The sequence below is a fragment of the Pleurodeles waltl genome, chromosome 3_1 (assembly GCF_031143425.1).
Source record: "Pleurodeles waltl isolate 20211129_DDA chromosome 3_1, aPleWal1.hap1.20221129, whole genome shotgun sequence".
NCBI lineage: Eukaryota > Metazoa > Chordata > Amphibia > Caudata > Salamandridae > Pleurodeles > Pleurodeles waltl.
This window is the reverse complement of record NC_090440.1, coordinates 419,475,393-419,497,865: the sequence shown is the minus strand read 5'-3', so window position 1 is coordinate 419,497,865 and position 22,473 is coordinate 419,475,393. Positions and strand designations below refer to the sequence as shown.

At 45.8% G+C, this 22,473-nt stretch overlaps 1 protein-coding gene across 2 annotated transcripts in view; it reads right to left on the bottom strand.

Moving 5' to 3' along the window:
• The window catches only part of LOC138284182 (aminopeptidase N-like), a 260,695-nt gene that overhangs the window by 94,533 nt on the left and 143,689 nt on the right, over positions 1–22,473 (bottom strand). For both annotated transcript variants that reach the window (XM_069222680.1, XM_069222679.1), the window contains exon 13: positions 2,177–2,232. In XM_069222680.1, coding sequence (XP_069078781.1) covers positions 2,177–2,232 — 56 coding nt within the window. The remainder of the gene's footprint in view (positions 1–2,176; positions 2,233–22,473) is intronic.

Below are 22,473 nucleotides of genomic sequence, written 5' to 3'. Positions count from 1 at the left end.
TTTCTGTATCTGGAAAGGCTGTTTTGCTGCCTGGAGCCTGCCTAGAACCCTCAGAGTCCATTCCTGCTGTTTGAGCCCTGCATCTTCACCAGAGTGAGACCAAGGGTGAGTTTGGTGGATTCTTTTTCAAAGACAGAGGAGCACAAAAGGGTTCCACAAGCTTGAATCTGCAACTGGACTTAGCCTGAATGAATCCTGAACTCCCAAGTTCTGTCCCACCAGTTCAGGACCTTTGGTTGTGGTGCTAAAGGTGCCCAGATATCCTAAATCCAAAACTGAACATTTTTTGCCTAAAATCCGATCTGAGAACTAAGGGGGATTGCGACTAACCTGCTCATCTATCTACCCAAGGTGCACTTGCAGATGGCCTGAATTTGTGGCTTCTCCTGCTATATTCTTCTTCACAACAGCAAATCCTGTTCAGCGTTTTTTTGCCAAGTGGGCAACAGAGTCCCTGGAACTGTCTTCTGCAACAGCCTTCTGCCTCATCCCACTGGAGATATTCAACGTCCAAAAAAGAGACTAAGGGGGTTATTACAACTTTGGAGGAGGTGTTAATCCGTCCCAAAAGTGACGGTAAAGTGACGGATATACCACCAGCCGTATTACAAGTCTATTATATCCTATGGAACTCGTAATACGGCTGGTGGTATATCCGTCACTTTACCGTCACTTTTGGGACGGATTAACACCTCCTCCAAAGTTGTAATAACCCCCTAAGTGCCTCATTACAAGTGTGGCATACTTCTTTAACCCTACACTCACAGTAGCGGTCAGGACCACTGCTCTTGCAGCGGTCCGACCGCCACAATAAAACCTTGGCAGTCAGACCACCAGGGAACCGCCAGCATTGCCAGGATCCATGATTGCAGTGGCTTGGCTGTGGCGGAGATCGTAATCCATCAGAACAGTGCTGCATGCAGTACTGCCCTGCGGATTACAACCTTGTTCTCATCCTGCCTTTTAATGGCTGTAACACCACAATGAAAAGGCTGACAGAGAACAGGTGCAAGGGGGCACAAGGGGACACCTGCACTGCACATGCACTTGGCATGGGAAGTTCTGGTGCCCCCTTGCCCGGCACCGTTGCAATGTTCACTGTCTGATTTGCAGCCAGTAAACATTGGGAGGGTGCTGGTGCACCCTGCGGGTTGCAGCATTGCCAATGTCTTGATTATGACCCGGAGACAATGTTGTAGCCTATTTCCCACTTGGCCGGCGGGCTCAAACTGAGGTTTCTGCCTGCCGACCCAGCGGGAAACTCTTAATAACTCCGGCAGGATGGTTGCCACAAAGGCGATGGCCACCCTGTTGGGAGTTTGGTGGACAGGCTTTCACATCTGCCAAAGTCTTAATTACGCCCTAAGTATGAATGTAGAAAACGTTAATGCAGCTTCGACCCAAGGATCTCTGACGATGATGCTCCCTCTTCAGACACTACTGCGCCTGCAGCTTTGCCCCACTGAACTTTACCTTCTTAGAACCTTTTTCTCAAAATCTCTTCTAAGTGTCAAGGTAAGTGCTGACTGAGTCTAATCAACTTCTTCTATCTGGCCCGTGCTTGACTGTGATTTGCCATATTTTTTACTTTGACCCGGTCTTGCATGACTAGATATTCACAGTTGGCAGTTTGATCTTTTAGGCACTAGGTTTCACTAAAAACTATTGAGATTCATAACTCCGGTTCTACTGATTGGATTTTTGTAATTTTGGTTTCATATAATTTATTAAGATTTACATTTTGTTTACTAAATTGGTGTAAAGTTTTTCTTCTGTTGTGGTTTCACTTTATTACTGTTTGTTCACCTTGTAATAAATGTTGGTGTTTTCTTGACCAGGGCTCACACCCCAGGAAACCAACAAATTAATTTCTCAGACATTTTAATTAGGTATGGTAATAATATCTTACTTTATATAAAATAAACCTGAGAAATTCACTAGGAAAACCGTATCTTAATGTAACGTTAGTGTTAGATGTTGTAATAACCTAGAAAATTATGTATAAAAACAAAGTAAACACTGAAATTCACCAGATATAGCTTACTTGGCTAACTATAGCAAACTAATTTTGTACTGACTGTAGTTATTGTAGCTTATTTTTAATTACATTTCTGATGTTAAGAAGAAAGACGCACAGAACTTGAACACTTCAGAAACCGGTAATAGCCCAGCTCACCTTGCTAAGTTAAATGCGTCATCAATAATCTGTGCCCGGTTAATTACTGGAATTACCTGCAAAAGAGGGAAATATAAACCATAAACAAATGAATGGCATTTAGGGTAGCAGACCTTCTGATACTGACTAATGATCACTTAAAATAGCTAATTTGTCAATAAATGTAAAAATGTGTCTATGCAGAGTGTGGATGTAAAACAACAAGCAGTGGTAAAACTACTAGTTCTCTCCTTTATGAATGTGGGTATTGAGCTGATGGCTTTACCAATATTTCTGTAAATTATTATTTAAAAAGTAAAAGTAAAAAGCATTTCATAATACTGGAGGAAAAGCAAAAATATATCATGGTGTCTCACAGTTGTACATTGACATTAGTGTGTACAATCTTTATAAATAGCATGTTTTATTTTTCAAATACTTTTCACTGGGGAAACTCTGAAGAGAATTAAAAAAGAATCAGGAAGTGCCATCATTTCATGGAAAACGTTTGACAATGCTTAATTTATTTCTCACAGGATTCAGCCATGAGGCCAGTAGCCCAGGAAGCAGATTTATGGGCCACCAGCAGAAATATCATACAGAGGGACATATTTACACAGAAATGGTGCAGTGCGTAGCTGAGCCAAAATTGCCAGTGCTGCTTCACTTGCTGAAATGCAGGGATGCACCATATTTACACAAATACAGTGCATCCCTGTGTTTCCTTTAGCCTCTGACCCTAAACTTAGCTCCCAGTGCCAAAGCAGGCATCCTTGCAACATGGTGCAAGGGTGTCTGTGTTCAAAGGAATTATTGTTTTTGCGCAGGAAGGTGTCCCTTCCTACAGATAAACAATCTACAATGGTGATTTGTTACTTCTATGTGTGCTGCAAAGTGCAGCACACATAGAAGTAGCAAATCGTCATTATTGAAAGGAACACCTTCCTGTACATGAACAATCATTCTTGGCGTTTTGCTCTAAAAATGAGGAGAAATAAAATATTTGTTTTCTCGTTGCACCTTGCTAACGCAACCACTGGAGTGGCGTTAGTTTTTGGCACTGCCACAGGTTTACGAATTCTTGTAAATCTGTGGCAGCGTCAAAAGCAATGGGTGTTGTGCCCACAGCAACACCCATTGCACTCCCATATTTACAAGGTGGTGTTAAGCCACAAAAAGGCCCATAGCTACATGCCCCTAGCGCCACTGCAGCATCACAAAAAGTGAAGCTCCGGTGGTGCTAGGGGCATGTAAATATGCCCCAGAGTACCTCTTCTGCCTCAGATACAAGCTGAGTGAGTGCAGCAGAAAGCCCTTCCTTCGGTGTCATAAAAGCCTTTGTGTGCCAACGCTGTGCTTTCCGGAAATTAGATAAACACAACCCTTAAAGACTTGTCTTTTGCCATATCCCTGCACAAATATCCCTGGTGCTTTGCTTTTACAGACAGCTGTGAGGGGTGGGGAGCAATACAGCCCCAGAGGCGATATTCAAGAGTGTGTGAACGCACTGCATGAGGAAGGGAGCTGGGAATGGAATGCTGAAGTAAAAAGAAAAAAACATGTCCTTAAATGTGATCAGTGGAAAGTTACAAATAAAAAGGAACATAAAGCGACTATGCTTCAGGAGATGGACAATCGCAGGAAGAGAAAGGTAAGCCATTGAAAAAGAAGTAAGCAAATGGAAGTGACATTAAGTCAGACAATAGTAAGCAATAGGTTTGTGGTACCTGGTAGCCGAGACTTAAAACCTGCATCTCCAAAAGAATTTACGGAAAACCTTATAAAAGTAATTAGGAAGCTTACTGTAATTATTCATAATTCCATAACTATGAATTAAAAGGACTAAATGAAACACGTTTGAATCACCTAGTACATAATTGAGAAACAAGTGCATTGTGTCAATTGGATTATCCAGGCGGTATGGTTTCAATCCATAAAATGTACATGTGTGCTCTTGTTATGCAAATGCTCTATATCACTATCAAATTTTATTTTATTTTAAGAAAGCAAAAAAAGGCAACAGACTCCAGTAACCATTAAAAGTAAAAAACGTTATAATCGCTTTGAAATCAACTCTTCGGATCCTTAATTACGTGCAGCCAAAGATTTTGTTAGTGTAGTGTGCTTCCTTTCCTTGAAAAAATGTACATCCCATCCTACCCTCATTTTTGCGAGCCTGTAGTCAAACACTTTGCTAGGGTGAGAAGCAAAAACATAAATTATGAAGGTTGCATTGCTAGTTGCAACGTAAACATTGCAATTTATTGTGAATTTCAAGAATATGGGGGAGCAAAGAGGCTATAAGAGTGAGGCTTTGCTATCAGGGAAAATTATCTTTGGCTTGCACTGAAAGGTTATCAGTCGGTAGCCATCTTCAGAGTGGTAGCTGTTCGGGAAGGACAACTTCCATTGTGACAGTAGCTGCTGTAGACATCAAGAGGAGCAGACACCTGTCCCATAGACTTCTGCATTCTCTGCTGACTTGCCTTTTTGAAATATAAGTTTCTTGGGCATTGTAACCCCTGTGCTTTTATGTTACATGGGCCATATGTACGAACACATTTTCCCATTGACACAGAATGGGAAAAACCCTTTGCTACATCTGGCCCATAGTTACAACTTTGCAATGCATTCATCAAATCTGGATTCAAAGCTGGATACGAGGATTCACAGAAGGAACCCCGCCTGACAAAAGGGGGTGATGCCGAATTGCTGTGATTTCTTGTGGTCAGTCTACTTGTGGTCTGCCTACTTGTGTTTGATACAGCTCACTGTGATGCAGCCTGGTCACTAACCCATATGACCTTTGGTTCTTTCATAAAGTCTTCACATTTGCTGAGTTATCAATCCTTATCTATATTTCGACCCTAAACAAGAAGCTTAAGGTATTCGTATATGCGTGCAATAAAGATAAACAAGATAAAAAAATGCATGTGCACATAAACTTTGTACTTCTGGTTCTAACAAAAAGAAGCTAGAGCTACTGGAGTTTATCCCAAGGCCATACCACGAGCGAAACAGAGTGTCTGTCAGAATTTTTCCAAACAAGGTGAGTTGGTGTTTTTTCTTTAAATTATTAAATTTTTTCAAGCAAACATAAGAGTTAGGACAAGTGTGCTATAATGCATTCAAGGAATATTAGAGTCACTATTAACATATAGCGGTAGAGGTACATAAACAGTAATCTTAGCAAGAGTGAGTATCAGGGTACATGTCAGGTCCACATTACAACAGCTGTCATTCTACTTACTATTGCAATTCATAGTGCACAGTGATATCAACAGTCATATACTCAGAAGGCAGAATCCTGGTATAACAGCTGTGTTTTTCAATCAGTATCTCATTGTCTGCAATCTGAGCAGTTAAATATGCCTGTAGTTGTGCCCATATATTTTTGCGTCTGGATTCACAGTATATCAGGCCACCACTAGAGGGAGACCAGTATTATAGGGCAACACCACACGTCTTTTTTCCAGGAGTAGTGCTACTGTCTTTTATTTACCTACGATTGCTGAAATTTCCTTCGCGTATCTATGCTGGGATTCGGTTCAATATGTATATTTATCATTTCACTATTAACGGGTCCACGTCTAGCCAATAATGATGTATTACAGGCATTCCCACACTGGATGGAATAGCTCTGTCTCATTGCCATGGCATGGTAAGCAGCAAGCATCCTCTCTTATGACAAATCCATGCGATCAGTTTGGGGTGTAATAAAATAATTGTATGTATTTAAAGAGGGCAGTCTATGGTTGTCTTTTAGGGATTTGTTTTTGATGAGTTAGCAGCAATATTTCCATTGGTCATCCGTCAGCTCCATGCCCATTTCGTTTTATCCTTGAATGGACGCCCTCGGAGGGTCTTAGGTGTGGAGTTCCAGGTCAATCGATAGAGACAGGAAACCGCTCCACGGGAGCTACTACTTTGTATCTTGTACATGAGAAGCAGCACGGTTCACTCAGAATATCTGAGAGCGTGGCTCTAACAGAACTGCATATTCTATAATATAAGACTAGGTCGAGCGATGTCAAGTCGAGATGCAAGTTTTAATCTGGTTCAGGTTGGGGGATATATTATTGTAAAAGAGGTCTCCTAAGCTCTTCATATTCATTTGTGAAAGTTGTGCATGAACAGAGCACCTGGACAATCAGCGCTGCACCACCTTACATTACATTACAAATTATGCACACCGTTCAATTTTCATGTCTGAGGAGTACAGCACTCTCTAGTATTCTTCCGCATCAGCCAGTGCCATGCATGCACTTAAAGGTTTATACTGTTGTATTTTCTGCTGGGAGTCTCAAATAAAATCACTGTTAAAGCGGTAACAGCAAAACCATCTTTTTCTAATGTTATATGGGGTATTCTCAGAGACTTGTGTATCCAGTTGTATACACATTGACTGTGCGACCCAGTAGTATTGCTTTAAATTCGAAACTATATTCTGCTTTTGTGCATACCAGAGTATGAGAATAGATCAACCAATACAAGGCTGCTTACCTGGACTGGTCAGCCGCAGCATTATTTGACCAAAGTTATTAATAAATGTCTTGGTTAAGGTAATAGGGTACTTCAGGAAGAAATAGAGCACGTGAGGCAATATCATCATTTTCATTACAGTGATCTGACCCGTTTGTCATGGAAGGAGTGTTATCCATCCATCTACTTTGTCCGAGTGTAAACCCTCACCCATAGTTATCGTTGGTGATCTGTACAGAGTTTTGGTGTACTTTAAAACCTAAGTAACACACAGGCTCAGTTGTTCATTGCAATAGGAACTCAAGTGGGCAATCTTTAGTGGCCTCGTTGAAGGAAGCTTTGAGGATTTACTCAAATTTATGTTTAGTCCAGCGAGGGAGCCAAATTGTAAAATGTTGTGAAGATTTGATCACAAATTAGTATTAGGGTCCCTGACATATATCAGCAAATCATCAGCATATGCTAACATCACCAGCAGGCACCCTGTTTTCATGTCACTCCCTAACTGCCCATGGCAATGGTTCGGCCACTAAGGCATAGGATGGGGGAGGGAGGGTTGAGAGGGCATCCCTCTCTGGTGTTGCAAATTATATTACTATCCAATATCTGGTTGTTTATTTTAATACAAGCTGTGGGTAGAGTGTAGAAAAGTCATATTAAGTTCAGGAAAGTATTCCACATGTCTAGTTTCATTGGGACGCAGAACATAAAATCCCAATGTACCACATCAAAGACCTTTTAGCCATCTAAACATGCAGCAGTTAGATATGTATCAGGGTCCAGCAGAGCCAATGTGCCGCTCAAAATTCTTAGATTGTTGGCAGTTGTGAGTTGAGACACAAATCCCAATTGTTTTAGCAGAAAAAGCCTTGGTATAAGCACACCTAGCCAACTGTCCAGGATTTTTTATGAATATTTTTGTTTCCATATTAATAGGTTATAGCAGCGGGTATGACGAGCACAAATTTGTAGGTTTATCCAGTTTAAGAATAGCAATGATGAGAGCCTAACGCATGGTAGGGGGAAGACTGCCCCTTTCCACTATGGCTTCAAAGAGCGAGTGAGATAGGATGATAATAATTTTACATACGCTTAATAAAGGTTTGCTGTTTGGCTGTCTGCACCAGGCAACAGCAGTAAGCATGGATATAACGACCCATCAAAACTCCTCTTTTGATAGCCGTGCAAAAAGATGTTTTCTGTGCTTGTTTTTAAGCCAGGCTCTCATGAGGTCATTGAGACCTGTGGTCTGTGATATTGAAGATGTGGTGCGAAAAATGTAGAGTTCCTCACAGTATTGTTGGAAGCATATAATAAAAGTTGAGAAGTTGTATAAGGGCACGTCTTGGAAGGAATTCACAGTTGTTTTTATATTATCTGTAAAGTTTGAGTTTAGCAAGTGGGCAAGGGTCCTGCTTAGTGTACTTCTTATACTACATACCTTTGCTGCCACATAGTTGTCCATGTGCATCACTTCCTAATCAGCAACGTCTTAGAATTTGGTGGGTTTGACTTTGTTTTTTTGTCATATTCGCTCATCTTTTGCTTGTTCATTGGTCTGCTCTAGTTGGAGAATCTCATGCTCTAGCTTCATTAGAATATGGTGCAATAACTTCAGTACCACAGCACATTTTGCAAAGCTAATTCTATATATACATCCTTCAACGCTTCGTATACAGTTTTGAACTGGGCAGCTCTAGGAAATTGGGTTTTTGTTGAGGGAGGTGTGAACCCTTCTCATGCAACAACCACAATCCCTGTCCCGGTCCTGTGCTCAACCCTCAGGTAGCTTGGCACAAAAGCCGTCAATTTATAAAGTGTTTATGCAGCATGCAAACAAAAATGAAGTCAAAACACCACACAAGAAAAATCCCACACCAGTATAGAAAATTAGAGTACATTTTAGCAAATAATATTAGACCAAAACAACAAAAGTAGAGCCGGAGATATGCATTTCAAAGATTTAGGTCGGTATAGCACCCAAAAGCTCAAATCGACATTTGTGATTATCTAGTCGTCTTAGTCTGTGGTAAGTCTCAAGTTCAGTCCGATCGCAATGGAGTGTGAGTCGGATACAGGGACTAGGTCAGTCCAGCTGACAAAGTTACTTTCTCATAGTCTAGAGCAAAAAGTCCAGCTAAGACTGGAGGAGGCCATGAGGAGCAGGGATAGCGTCATGGATGATCGTCATTGTAGAGCAGGCCGGTCATTGTGGATGGTAGTCTCAGTAGTGCGAATATCCTGTTGGGCATCGCAGACAGTCATTGCTGGAGCTACGCGTTGGTGGTCACCAAGGGTTCTCAATACTGTAGCGCAAAGTACAGAGCTAAAATTGCCAGTCATGACTAGCAGTCGGTCGCTGTAGTACAAAGAGTCAGGTCCACAGGAGCTTTGCATTGGTGGGCCTCAAGATGTCGGTGTGAACAGGACCGTCTGCAGTCATGAAAAGCCCAAAACTTCAGGAATTCTTCTTTTTCTTCAGAGGAGTGCATTCTAATGCCAACCAAGTGTCAAAGTCCCTGGGAGGCACTTTCTGGAGATACTGGATAACTCTGGTAGAGGTTAACAGGATTCAGGCAGGTCCAGCTACAGGTTTAGGCAGGTACATTTGCAGCAGGTCAGCTGGGCAGTTGCAGGAAGGCATCTGGAGAGTGTGGTGTTTCCACCAGTCAGCCCAGCAGGAAAGTGGCAGCAGCATTGTCGCCGACTCGTAATCAAGCTGGCGGCAATGCTGCCATCCGCAGGGGGCACCAACACCCTCAGAATGTTGTTGTAATGAATAATTGGACAGTGACATGTGAGGAGGTTTCCTTGGATACATGCGGCTTCCATCATATGCAGCGTTTATCCTACTGCAAGGATGCACATTCATTGTAGGATAGGTACCGTTTAAAATTGAGGTCGTTTGAAAGATGATTTGAAGAGCCTTTAAAGGTGTGGCATGTCTGTGACCCGGAGCCCTAGGACTGAGCGAAAATGTAATTACACTGCTAAAATGTGCATAATTCCTAAGTTTCACAGTACACACAATTCACAAAATTTCACATAAAGCAATTTTGCATGATTTTTGTATGCCAGTGGCTTGTTTGTGGAAAACATATCTTACCAAGAGACATTTTTGGCCCTACCTAACCTGTCACTATCTTCAAGACTTTTTATGTAAAGTTTGCGCTCATGTGAAAAAAGCCAGGGGAGACACTGTCAAACCACATTTGTTTGCAAAAGAGCAATTCTCTAAAATTGTTATGTTATTTCTCTTTTCGTGGTGGGGCCACATGTTTAAATATAATTAGAAATCCAATGGTAGAAAATAAACCTAGAGTGTGAGAGAACTTAACAGAACTTTTTTAAGGACACAGGACTTCACTTTTTACCTTCGCAAGCTTGCCATCTAACCACTGGGGCAGCAGAGGCCTGCCTCGGCTAGCCTGGATGGCGTTGGCTCATTCTTTTTAGAGTTCCTCTCTCTTTTGTAGGGATTTTTTGGCAAGTGCTCATAGGCTGAACAGTGGGAGCCTTTTTCTGCCGCAGTAGGCACAATGCTGACAGGCCTGCTGGTTGACATTTTTCAAAAATACTCTCTCCCCTCCCCTAAAGCAGGAAGTTTTTTGGGGTAAAAGACATAATGAATGCTGCCAAGGCTCTTTTAGATTTTCTCCAGCACATTGGGATAGTTGCTAGTTGTTTCCTTCTTGGCGCTGTGAATAAGTTAGGGCTTCCTACAATAGAGCCCTGATAGTTCTGTAGTGGCTGGATGGCTGATGGAAGAGCTTGCTGAGGCTCCACCATCAGAAAGACAGTGGTGTCTCCATCTCTAAATGAAGTGTGGGCACTACGAAGTGGGCGGACGCTGATTGTCGGCGGATACCCAGGTATTGGAGACATCTAAATGGGGGCCTAAATGTACCCTTGGTAATACTCTGCTCATTCTTAGGAAAGAAAAACATCAAGACGTTAAGTCAACAAATGTTTCGGCCTTGACCTCAAGGCCACTAACTCATGAGACCATGCCATTTCAAATATATTATGATTAGATTAGTTTTGTCTATTATAATACGACATTGTAGCACCCCTTTATTCACTATGTTTTGGAATACCTTGGCTAATAAGCCATAACACTGATACTGACTAGGAAACTATAGTTCTAGGGTTCCATTTTCGTTATTTGTGAGAAGCCTGACATGGTATTAGTCCTGTAGTCCAATCAAAAGTTGCATAACGGAGAGAAGCAAATGTTAGATAGTCATGGCATACCAACTTCTGATACCACCTGCATACAACTCACAAGCTAATGTCTTGGAAAACCGAGTGCTGTAATACATTATAGGTAATACTTGCTGTTGATTAAAAAAATATTTGTGAACATTAAGAAACATTCTTGCATGCATGTGTATATCATGAGAGCATACTGTATGATTTGATGGCTATTTATTCAAAGATCAAATGATCATTTTGTCTAAAACCAAATGAGGCCATTTATTTAATATTCAAACATGTTTTTCTATGTAATGTTGCTGCTGTATTTCAAGCCTTTGTGAAATATATTTTTCTTGATGTTATTATTATGTAAATGGCAATACATTTGGAGGATATTTTAATGTATTAGGCATTGCCTGCCCTGATGAGTCTGTGTTAGTGAGTGAAATCAACTTGACAAACAAGACAGTGAAGGGCAGTACTCAGTCAGTGAAGGACCATATGCAGGTGATGGGCCGGAAATGGCAATGCATCATGAATGTTTGATGCTTTTGTTCCTTATAACAACCTACAAGTACCCTTATTTGAATCTCCTACAAAATTCATCTTAGAATCATGAGTAAAAGTGTGACATCTAATGTAAATTCAATCTTATACTTTCTAGAACGTTCAGCTTCTCATACTAGGTATTACTGCTATGTGCATGTAGTTCCAGGTTCTGAATTATGCTTCGTTCTTTGGGCCCTTGAATTAGATTAAAAAAGGCTACGTTCTCAACTGTTGGGAAAACAGCATATCTCTGAGTTTCGTTTCAGTTGACTGTGTGCTGTTTTCAGTCTGTTCTCTTCACTTGCAATTTGCAAACTAAGGTGCTTGTGAGAAACCAGGTTGTTGTTTGACTGGGGTGTAATCCCTGGTCAAGCAGCAACCACAATTCTTGTAGAAGTAAAGCACACACAAACCCCAAATTAACCTGTGCTCACCAATGTGCAAAGTATTTGTGCAACACTTCAAACACTAAAACAGTGCAACCATCACACAAAAAGGATCCTACCCCACGCTAGAGAAATAGAACTTAGTTTAGTAAATAAAACAAGACCGAAATGACAGAAATTCCAATAAGTAGTTGAATTAAAAAAAAAAAAAAACTGTAAAATAGTGCTTAGAAAATAGAAGCAGCAGTCAGAGATATCTGGTCATGCCAGACCAGGACAAAGTCAAAAGTTCAGGCTTACTGTGATGGAGTGCAGACCATCTACAGGGAGCCACTTAGGCCCACTGAACAAAAGTACCTTAAATCCTGATTGCGGAGCATTGAGTGGATCCAAGACAAAGATGCGTTGCACAGTCGAGGCAATGCTTCGATTCTGAAATGCCACAAGGCTGGCGTGTGAGGTCTCATTGTGTCATAATCAAGGATTCCATCAATGAGGCTTGCGATGTGAAGGTCAGTGTCAGGGATTTGTTGCACTGCTGAGGTGATGAATCGGTTCCGATGAGCACCAAGAGAGTGTGATCCAGAGCAATGGCATGGTAGTTGATGCTGCTGTTTACGAGAGATGCAAGGAGCTTGCACTGGGGAAAGCATTGCACAGTGGCAGTTCCAAATGTGATGTGTAGGTCCCAAGGTGCGGCATTCAGCAGCAATGCAAGTCTGTTGCGTGGGTTCTAACCCACGCAGAAATGGTGATGAGTTGGTTCTGCTCCATGCAGCAGCAATAGTCAGTTCTGCTCCCGCAGCAGAGGATGTGTCAGCTCTATTAGAGCAAACACCTTCGCTCCACTTCCAAGGGTCCAGGACTGGGGTGGCATCACTTTCCATTACAAACCCACAGATGGCAGAGTCCAGAAGTAGAAGCAGGGTGGTTGGATGTCTTTTATTACCCTGACACTTCAGTCCCTCTGGGTTCTAGGCTGGAGAGATGCAGATCCTGTCTTTTAAGTCCCAGGGAAGAGGGCAGCAGATCAGCACAGCAGTCCAGAAGGGTAGCAGTCCAGTAGGGAGTCCTTCAGTAGCACAGCAGTTTTTTTCCCAGGCAGAGTATTTACAGGTCCAGAAGTGTAGTGAAGAAGTGATGTCATACGTCCATTCTTATACCCAGTTGTGCCTTTGAAGTGGGAAAGACTTCAAAGACATGCTTTTGAAGTGCACAGAGTCCCTGCCCTGGCTCCAGAGTCACCACAGGGGGATATGCAGTCCTTTTTGTGGACAGGACACAGTATATTCAGGTGTAAGTGAGGTTGTGCCCAGCTCCTCACTCCCATCCCACCTTGGATGGTCCATCGAGGCCCATCACGTCACACATAAGATCCCATTGTTTGTAGCTGTCTAGGAGGAATACAGAAAGCCCAGCTGTCACCCCACCGCAGACTTGTGAGGAGAGACAGGCAGTGACACCAAATTGCTAAAGTAAGAAAATGCCAACTTTCTAAAAGTGACATTTTCTTGATTGCAATTTAAAATCTGACTTCACCATAAGTCGCAATTTTAAATTGTGATTCCAGAGACACCAAACTTGGAAAATCCATCTTTTCCCAATTGGAAGTTATACCAGTACAAGATTATAATGTTACTCCAATGTTACCCTATGGGAGACATCGGCCTTGCAGTAGTGAAAAACGAATGAAATAGGTTTTCACTACCATGACATGCAAAACTTAAAAGTACTTGTCCAAACTTTTAAATACACTGCACCCTGACCTTGGCCCTGTCTAGGGCCTACCGCATGTGGTGATCTCTATGTATTAAGGAACTTTGGGGCTTGGCAAAAGATTTACTTTGCTAGGTCGACATGACAGTTTAAAACTGCAGACACAGGCTCTGCAATGGCAGTCCTGAGAGATTTTTAAAAGGTTACTTAAGGGGGTTGCACATTCAGTGCTGCAGGTGAACTATTGGCCTTTAAGTTAATTTACAGGAACTAGGCACACATAGTGCACTTTACTAGGGACTCATAAGTAAATCAAATATGCCAATTGGGGATAAGCCAATGTTACCAGGCTTTTAGGGAAATAGCACAAGCATTTAGCATTGGTTAGCATTGGTAGAGTGCACAGAACCCTAAGGCCAACAAGAACAAATTCAGCAAAATATTTGAGGAAAAAAACAAAATGTTTGGGGATGATCAGCAAAATGGGCCAGGTCTAACAGGCCTAATTTAAAGCTTGGCATTAGGATATAAGGCACTCTGAATAAGGTGAACCGGCTATCCACCATATTTGTGATGGAGTACCTGTCCATCAAACTCCAAGTCAGACCTAAAGAGTGGGCAGACTTGTGCAATTTTGCTGACAACTTCCTAAATATTTATAAAACCTTGACCAATCTTGTGAACTTCACAAATTTTACAATATATTTTAAAAAGATATTGTTGGACTTGCCCCTGCCTGCAGGATCACTCCCAAGCCTTTTGCCTTCACCACTCCTGTTTTGATCAGTTCGTTTTTGAGAGCTTTAGGACTCTGTACCCTTTACTCCTACTAATCAGTGCTAAAGTGTTTGAGCTGTTTACTTTAAACAAGGTAAAACTGTCTTACACCTTGCACATTTAATATACTTATAAGCCCCCAGTAAAGTGGTACCGCATGTACCCATGCCATTTGCAGCCAGTGGGCAGTTGTATTGCACATGATCCCAATACAACATCATTATCAACGTTAAGAGCATGTATTAAACATCCTAAACAAAGTCTGAAGACTTTATCAAAGAAAGTTGACTGTATCAGAAAAATGTACTTTGCAATGGCAATTAAAATATCAAAGTACTCCATTGAACATAAAGGCCCTCATTACAACCCTGGCAGTTAGTGTTAAAGCAGCGGTAATACCACCAACAGCGCGACAGAAAAAAAAAATGGAATCACGACCATGGCAGAAACCGCCAACATAGACAGCCACTTTAACACTCCGACTGCCACGGTGGTTGAAACAAACACCGCAGAGGTAACAGATACAGACAGGCGGAGGACAAAGTACCGCCCTCACTATAACAAGAGGCCTATCCGCCAACTTTTCGGGGTCAGTACCAACGCTATCAAAAGCATGGTGAAAACAGGAATTGGAACGGAAACCACTCACCTCTCGACACCCAACGAGGAACCAGGACTCCATGGAGCCCGAACTACAGGTCCTGCCCATGCTGGTCTTCCTCCTCTTGTATCAGGAGCAGGAAAGACGCTATTGACGACCACGGTCAGTACTGCACCTACAACACAGGGGAGGGTGGGAGGGAAAAGAGAGTGACACACACACGCAACACGCAATACCCCCACCCCCACCCTCACCCACATCACCATACACACAGATACATGCAGCAACATTACATATACACCCCCTCACCCCCTAGAAGAACGCAGGGACAAAAGGAAATGATTGTAACGATTGTAATCAATAAAAATCAGATAGTGCAATTTCAAAAATCAGTATATACAAATATGTACACCAACTACACAAGTCCGGATATTAATCAAACATCGTCCGTGGATCAGTGTCCCAAAATGTATGGGAGAAGCCCACACAAGATACCTGACTCGAAACGGAGAGAACACTGCAGGGGCATCAGATCGAAATGAAACAGGCACGGGAGGGGGAGGGGGGGCACCTCAGCTGGATGAACGCACAACGCAACTGCTCCACAAGAGTGCTCCATGCCCACTGCTGTATCCTGGGGAGTACAAAGCCACAGTCTCACAAGTCTTTCCAGTGAGTGGTTTGCCCACTGCTCTATCCTGGGGATTGCAATGCCACAGTCTCTCAAGAATTTCCAGTGGGTGGTTTGCCCACTGCTCTATCCTGGGGAGTGCAAAGCCACAGTCTCTCAAGTCTTTCCAGTGGGTGGTTTGCCCACTGCTCTATCCTGGGGAGTGCAAAGCCACAGTCTCTCAAGTCTTTCCAGTGGGTGGTTTGTCCACTGCTCTATTCTGGGGAGTACAAAGCCACAGTCTCTCAAGTGGATGTCAGTCTCCACAGGTTCTGGATGGGGCTTTGTGCCCAGAGTGCTTCATCCGGCCAAGGACTGAGGAAGTGGATGTATCTGTCCACTGATTCTGGAGGGGGCTTTGTGCCCAGAGTGCTTCATACTGCCAAGGAATGAGGAAGTGGATGTATCTCTCCACTGGCTCTGGAGGGGGCTTTGTGCCCAGTGTGCTTCATCCTGCCAAGGACTGAGGTAGTGGATGTCATTCTCCACTGGTTCTGGAGGGGGCTTTGTGCCCAGAGTGCTTCATCCTGCCAAGGACTGGGGTAGTGGATGTGATTCTCCACTGATTCTGGAAGGGGCTTTGTGCCCAGAGTGCTTCATCCTGTCAAGGACTGAGGATGTTGATGTATCTCTCCACTGGTTCTGGAGGGGGCTTTGTGCCCAGAGTGCTTCAAATGCAGTGTGGTAGGTCCCATTCCCTCACCTGGGTGTGTGTGTGCCACGAGATTGCCTAGGAACAGGTAGCATGATACGCCATGGAGGATGAGACACACTCCACCCTGCTGCGACTTCGCCTGCCACCTGCTGGTACAAACAGTGCTGGGAGTCATACCTCATGGATGCTGGGCAGGGACCAGGATGTCTCCTGCAGCCTCGGAGGGCTGCCCACTGGGGATGATAGCCGTGCCAGCTGTGGTGGCACTGTCTGAGCACGTCGCTAGGCTGGTGGCGGTGGTTGCGGCGGTGTCTGTGACAGAGGTGCTGGCGGTTGTGCATGTGTCTGCACCTGTTGAGGGACACAGCAGGATGTCTCCTGCAGCCTTGGACGGCTGCCCACTGGGAATGATGCTGTGTACTGTTGGTGAGGCAGCAGACATGCAGATGGCAGGGCTTGTGGCGGTGCAGGTGGCAGTGTCCACCGCCGTACAGGTTGATGTACTGGTTGACAGAAGGGGTGACTCTAATCCCTCAGCAGGAGCCACCATGCCCTATCCTGACCTGCTCTTCGGCTTGTGTCCCTTCCCCACCTTTGCTGCTGGTGTCTTGCCACTGTCCCCTTTTGGTTTGGAGGAGCCCTTTCTTGCTGGTAGATGCAGCTTCTCCCTCTGGCATGTGGGCACCTTCTTCACCTTGGCAGGTGGCGGAATGGCCTGCTCCTTGGCCTCGCTAGGTGGCACACTGGCAGCCCTGATGGGTGGCGGCTGCGATGAGACCGGAGTTGCTGTGACCACTGTGCTTGGGGATTTGGTGGCTGAGGTGCTGGGCTGGGACCTGAACAGCCTGGCCCTAGGGGATGGATGGGGGGAGGTGTAGGGAAGAGGTCAATGTTAGCCAGGAATATTTTCTTAGACACACTGGGACGGGAAGATGGAGGGCGTTTGGGCTTGGAGGAAGAGGTAGTGGTTGTAGGAGGTGTATGTTTGCTGAATTTGGGTGAAGGTGCATGGGCCGGAGGCTGTTGTGAGGTGGATGGCTGTTGGGTGGGTGTGTGTCTGCATTTGTGTACTTTGGGAGGAGGGCTCACAGACGGACTGGGAGAGGACACAGGGGATGTGTGAATGGTAGTGGGGGTGGTGACTGCACGTGAGCAGTGTGTGGTGGTGGGCATGCTGGTGATGGAGGTAGTGGCTGAGGATGTAGTGCATGCAGGTGTGAGTGGAGACGAGACAGGGAGGTGAGGAGGAAGTGGAGGAGGGGGGCACAGTGGAGGCAGTGGATGCTGGTGTGTCTGCATGGGGATGGTTCTTGTGTAAGTGCCTGTGGGATGTGTGTTGCTTATGCTTGCCATGTCCACTCTTGTGTGTTGATGAGTGTGCATGCTGGTCTGATGGTGTGTTTGGGATAGGCTGAGATACAGGGGATTGGGTCTGGGTGGATGAAGTTGGAGGGGGGTGGCTGGACACAGGGACAATGGCTGCCATCAGTGCTGAGGCCAGAGCCTGAAATGCTCTCTGTTGGGCTGCTTGTCCAGAATGAATGCCCTCCAGGTATGCATTTGTTTGCTGCAAATGCCTCTCAACACCCTGGATGGCATTCAAAATGGTAGATTGCCCAACAGAGGGATCTCAGGAGGTCAATAGCCTACTCCCTGAGGGCAGCAGGGCTGACTGGGGCAGGGCCTGAGGTGCCTGGGGCAAAGGAGATGCCCACCCTCCTGGGTGAGCGGGCACGGGACAAACGCAGAGGGGCTGCTGGGAGGGCGTTGCTGGTAGGGGGGGTGGCGGCTGTATCTATTGATGCAGTGGGCACAGAGGTGCCTGCCACCGAAAGGGAGCTCCCCTCAGAGGGGGAGTCGCTGTTGTGGTGTATGCTCCTGTCCCCGTTGTGGAGCTCCCCTCGCCCTTCGTCCCACTGGTGCCTTCAGACTCCGTTGCTTCACCCTCCAGGACCATGTGGGACGCAGCTCCCTCCTGCTCCGGTGCCACTGCTCCTCCTCCAGATGATGCTAATACATGCAAGAACAGGGTGACAAAACAAAAATAGGGGGAAGACAGAATATACATATGGTCAGTGCATGCAACACCACTACCGTTGGCGGACACAGCACACAGGGAGCAACCCTATGCACTAAGCCATGCATTAACAGTGCAGGGGAAAAGCACATTCCCAAGGGGGACTCTGTCTAGACCCATTTCATGCAGAGATGGCACCAATGGGAGCCTGACTAGGTGTAAAGGACAAATACCACCTTTGGGGTTGGACTAGGAATGAGGCTGCAAAACAATGGATCTATCTTTGCGCGTATGCCCTTGCCTAGGGGAACCCACAGGCCACCACCCTCACCCAGACACCTCGTCAAGCGCGCAGAGTCAGCTGAATGAGCGTGTACTCAACCCCTTGTGGCTGCTGTGATGCCCTCAAGCTCCCAGCCAACTCCAGATATGCCACCACCAGGATCCGGTACATCAGGGGGGTCATGGTGCGACGGGCACCCTTTCCACAATGGGAGGCCATCCCCAGCTGGGCCTCCGCCATCTTCTCGCTCCAGCAGCGCAGGTCCTCCCAACATTTCTGGCAGTGGGTTCTCCGTCTATGGTAGACCCCCAGGGTCCGCACTTCCTTGGTGATGGCATGTCAAATCCCCTTCGTCTGGTGGGCGCTGACCTAGAGGAAAAGTGAAGCAATAATGGATGTTACTATCCCGTACAGTTCTTCTCACGCATTGCCTAAAAACCTCCCACCCTGGCCCAGACATACATACACACACACTATCCTCACATGCTGGCCTGTCCCACTCCCCTCCCTCTTCCATCCACGACACTCCATACAATCATGTGCCATCCACCATGCTCACAGTGTACTCACCTGTTTGTCTGGAGGACCGTACAGTTGTGTGTACTGGGGGAGGACCCCGTCCACTAGTTTCTCCAACTCTTCCAAAGTGAAGGCAGGGGCACTTTCCCCAGACACTATAGCCATTGTCGCTTCCAGACACAGGTCACAGCAGCACTTGCACTTTCACGGTTACTGACCCCAGTGAGAATTCCCAGGACAAGGGCAGAGGAACGCTACAATGAGGCACATGGGCGAACTAGGAGGATAATAGAGCGCACCTCCGGCCTCCTGAAGGCCAGGTTCCGGTGCCTCCATCTGACAGGTGGATCCCTATACTACTCACCGAAGAAGGTGTGCCAGATCATCGTGGCCTGCTGTATGTTGCACAACCTGGCTTTGCGATGCTAGGTGCCTTTTCTGAGGGAGGATGAGCATGATGGTGGTCTTGTGGCAGCTGTGGAGCCTGTGGACAGTGAAGAAGAGGAGGCAGAAGAAGAAGATGTAGACAACCGAAACAACATCATCATACAATACTTCCAGTGAGACACAGGTAAGAAGATGGAACTGCTTCCCACATCTTATACTATTGTAGGAACTAGCATAAGTCTGCCTTTTTACCTCTGTGTATGGACCCTGACTTGTCACTTTTGCTTTCCATTTCACAGATCTGGGTCCCAATGTGTGCCCTCTGCTATGTTTACTCCTGACCTACAGCTGTGTAACATTGGTATGTGAACAAGTACATTGACATTGCTATATTCCAGAGATTGTGCAATTACACATTTGTGAAAGCACAGACTGACTCCAGATTGATTTATGATTCAAGGGTGTTTATTTCTGTGCAAATAAGTGGAGGGGGGGGAGAAATGGGCTTGGGTGATGGTGGAGGAATGTCCATGGCAGAATCCAGTCTCTCGATATCACAGGTGCATTGTCCAAAGGGGCATAGGAAGGGGAGCAATGGCAGTTTAAAGTGGACAGGGTGACAAAGTGGGACAGAAGGGTGACATTCAGGATGGTCTTATTTCCTAGCAGGGGTATTGGCAATGTTCTCTGTCTTGTTCCTGGATCTCAGGGACCGTTTGTGGGGTGGTTCTCCTTCTGCAGGGGGTGGGCTGCTGGTGGCCTGTTGGTCCTGTGGTGGTACCTCCTGTCCAATAGCGCTGGTGGAGGTGGAGGGCTGTTCATCATCCAGGCTAGTGTCAGGGGCCCGTATGTGTGCCACTGTGTCCCTCATGGTGTTGACAAGGTCTGCCAGCACCTCTGCAATGGTGACCAGGGTGGTTTTAACGGACTTCAAGTCCTCCCTGATCCCCACGTAGTGTTCCTCCTGCAGCCGCTGGGTCTCCTGAAACTCGGCCAGTACCGTGCCCATGGTCTCCTGGGAATGGTGGTAAGCTCCCATGATGTTGGAGAATGTCTTGTGGAGTGTTGGTTCCCCCTGCCGCACAGCAGTCCTTCCAACTTCCCAGTTATCCTCTGCCTCTGTCCCCTGAACTGCGTGCCCACTGCCACTGACCCCAGGTCCCTGATTGTCTTGGGTTGGTGGGATTGCCTGGGGTCCCTGTAGTGGTGGACACACTGCTGATTGGCGTGTCCTGGGGACAGAGGGATGGGCCGCGCGGTGGGTGCTGTGGCGGTGTTTCCTGAGGGGGGAGGCTCTGTGGTGGTTTGGGACTGTGTCAGGGGAACCGATTGTATCAAGGTCCCTGATGGGCCAGGCTGGTCATCTTGATCCAGGCGTGCAGAGCTGCTGTCATCACTGTGGGCCTCTTCTGTGGGGGGACTGGATACGTCTGGCACCTCCTATCCACTGACGTTGGGTAGGGGTCCTGTTGGGGTGTAAATGCATAGTTTTAGTATCTGTGTGTGCCATCTTGTGCATTGGGTGAGGTACCCTCTACTCCTGTGCTTGCGTCATTGTGTTCGCCCTTTTGTGATAGTTGGTTGGCTGTGTGGGTTTATGTACTGGACATGCTTTGGTGACGGTGGTCCATGCATAGGTGTTGCATGCAGAGCCTTGGTATTGAGATGTGTGGGTTGTGATAGTGGGACATATGGAGATGATGGTGTGATGGGGGTGGGGGTAAGGGTGGGAGTATGTGATGGCATGAAGGTGGAGTGGGGGGGTGGAGTAGTTAAAATATGACTTACCAGAGTCCAGTCCTCCTGCTACTCCTGCGAGGCCCTCAGGATGCATTATTGCCAAGACTTGCTCCTCCCATTTTGTTAGTTGTGGGGGAGGAGGTGGGGACCGCCAGTCCTCTTTACAGCAATCAGGTGTCTTGATACCACGGAACGTACCTTCCCTTGTACGTCATTCCACCTCTTCCTGATGTCATCCCGTGTTCTTGGATGCTGTCCCACTGCGTTGACCCTGCCGACGATTTTCCGCCATAGCTCCATCTTCCTAGCAATGGATGTCTGCTGCACCTGTGATCCGAATAGCTGTGGCTCTACCCGGATGATTTTCTCCACCCTGACCCTGAGCTCCTCCTCTGAAAACCTGGGGTGTCTTTGAGGTGCCATGATGTGGTGTGGGTGATGTGTGAGGTGCTGTCTGTTGTGATGTGTTGGTGTGTGTTGTTTGAGGTGCTTGGATGTTGTATAAGTAATGGTGTAGTGTGTCTGTGGATGCTGGTGTTGTGTTAGCTACTCTCTCTCTCTGGCCTTCTTTGACATTTTTGGTTGTAAGGGTTAGTGGGTAATGTGGGTGTGTGTTTTATAGTGTTGTGGGTGTGTGGGTGTGGTGTGTGTATGTGTATCAGGTGTGTGTATTTCGTAATGTCCAATGTGGTTGTGTTTTGTAAATGTGTGTGTATTTTGAGCGCAGCGGTGTGTACCGCCAGAGGATTACCGCGGTTGAAAGACCGTCACGTTGATTCGTGGGTCATGATAGTGTGGGCATATTCTTGTTGGCGTGACAGTGTAGGTCTTGGCATCGCCAGTTTATCACTGACCTTTGGTGTGGCGGACTTGTGTGGGTGTCTGTATTGGGGCGGATTCTGAGATGTGGGTCGTAATACCTGTAGCGGAATTCCGCTGCCATAACGGTATGTTGGCGGTCTTCATCATGGCAGAAAGCAGGATTTACCGCCAGGGTTGTAATGAGGGCCCAATTGACTTATGCCTCATTTCGTGTTCTGATTCCATACTTCCTAAACACCGGTTGAAGGATCACTTTTCCTCTCACTCAAAACGAGAGGGCAGTCTAAAAGAACTTCGCATTCATGAATATTTCATTTGATGACCTGCTATATTTCTCGAGATTAGGTGGCTGGCATAAAAAAATCAAACAATACTTATAGCTGCAGATGTGTGTATGTTAGCCATATACAGGCAGGGGCCTGGTTTTGATTGGATCGGTTATGATCTGAAGAAGTTGCAAAATTCCAATGAAAATGTTACCTTATCTGGTTTGTATCTTTCAAGCTTTGACAGCATT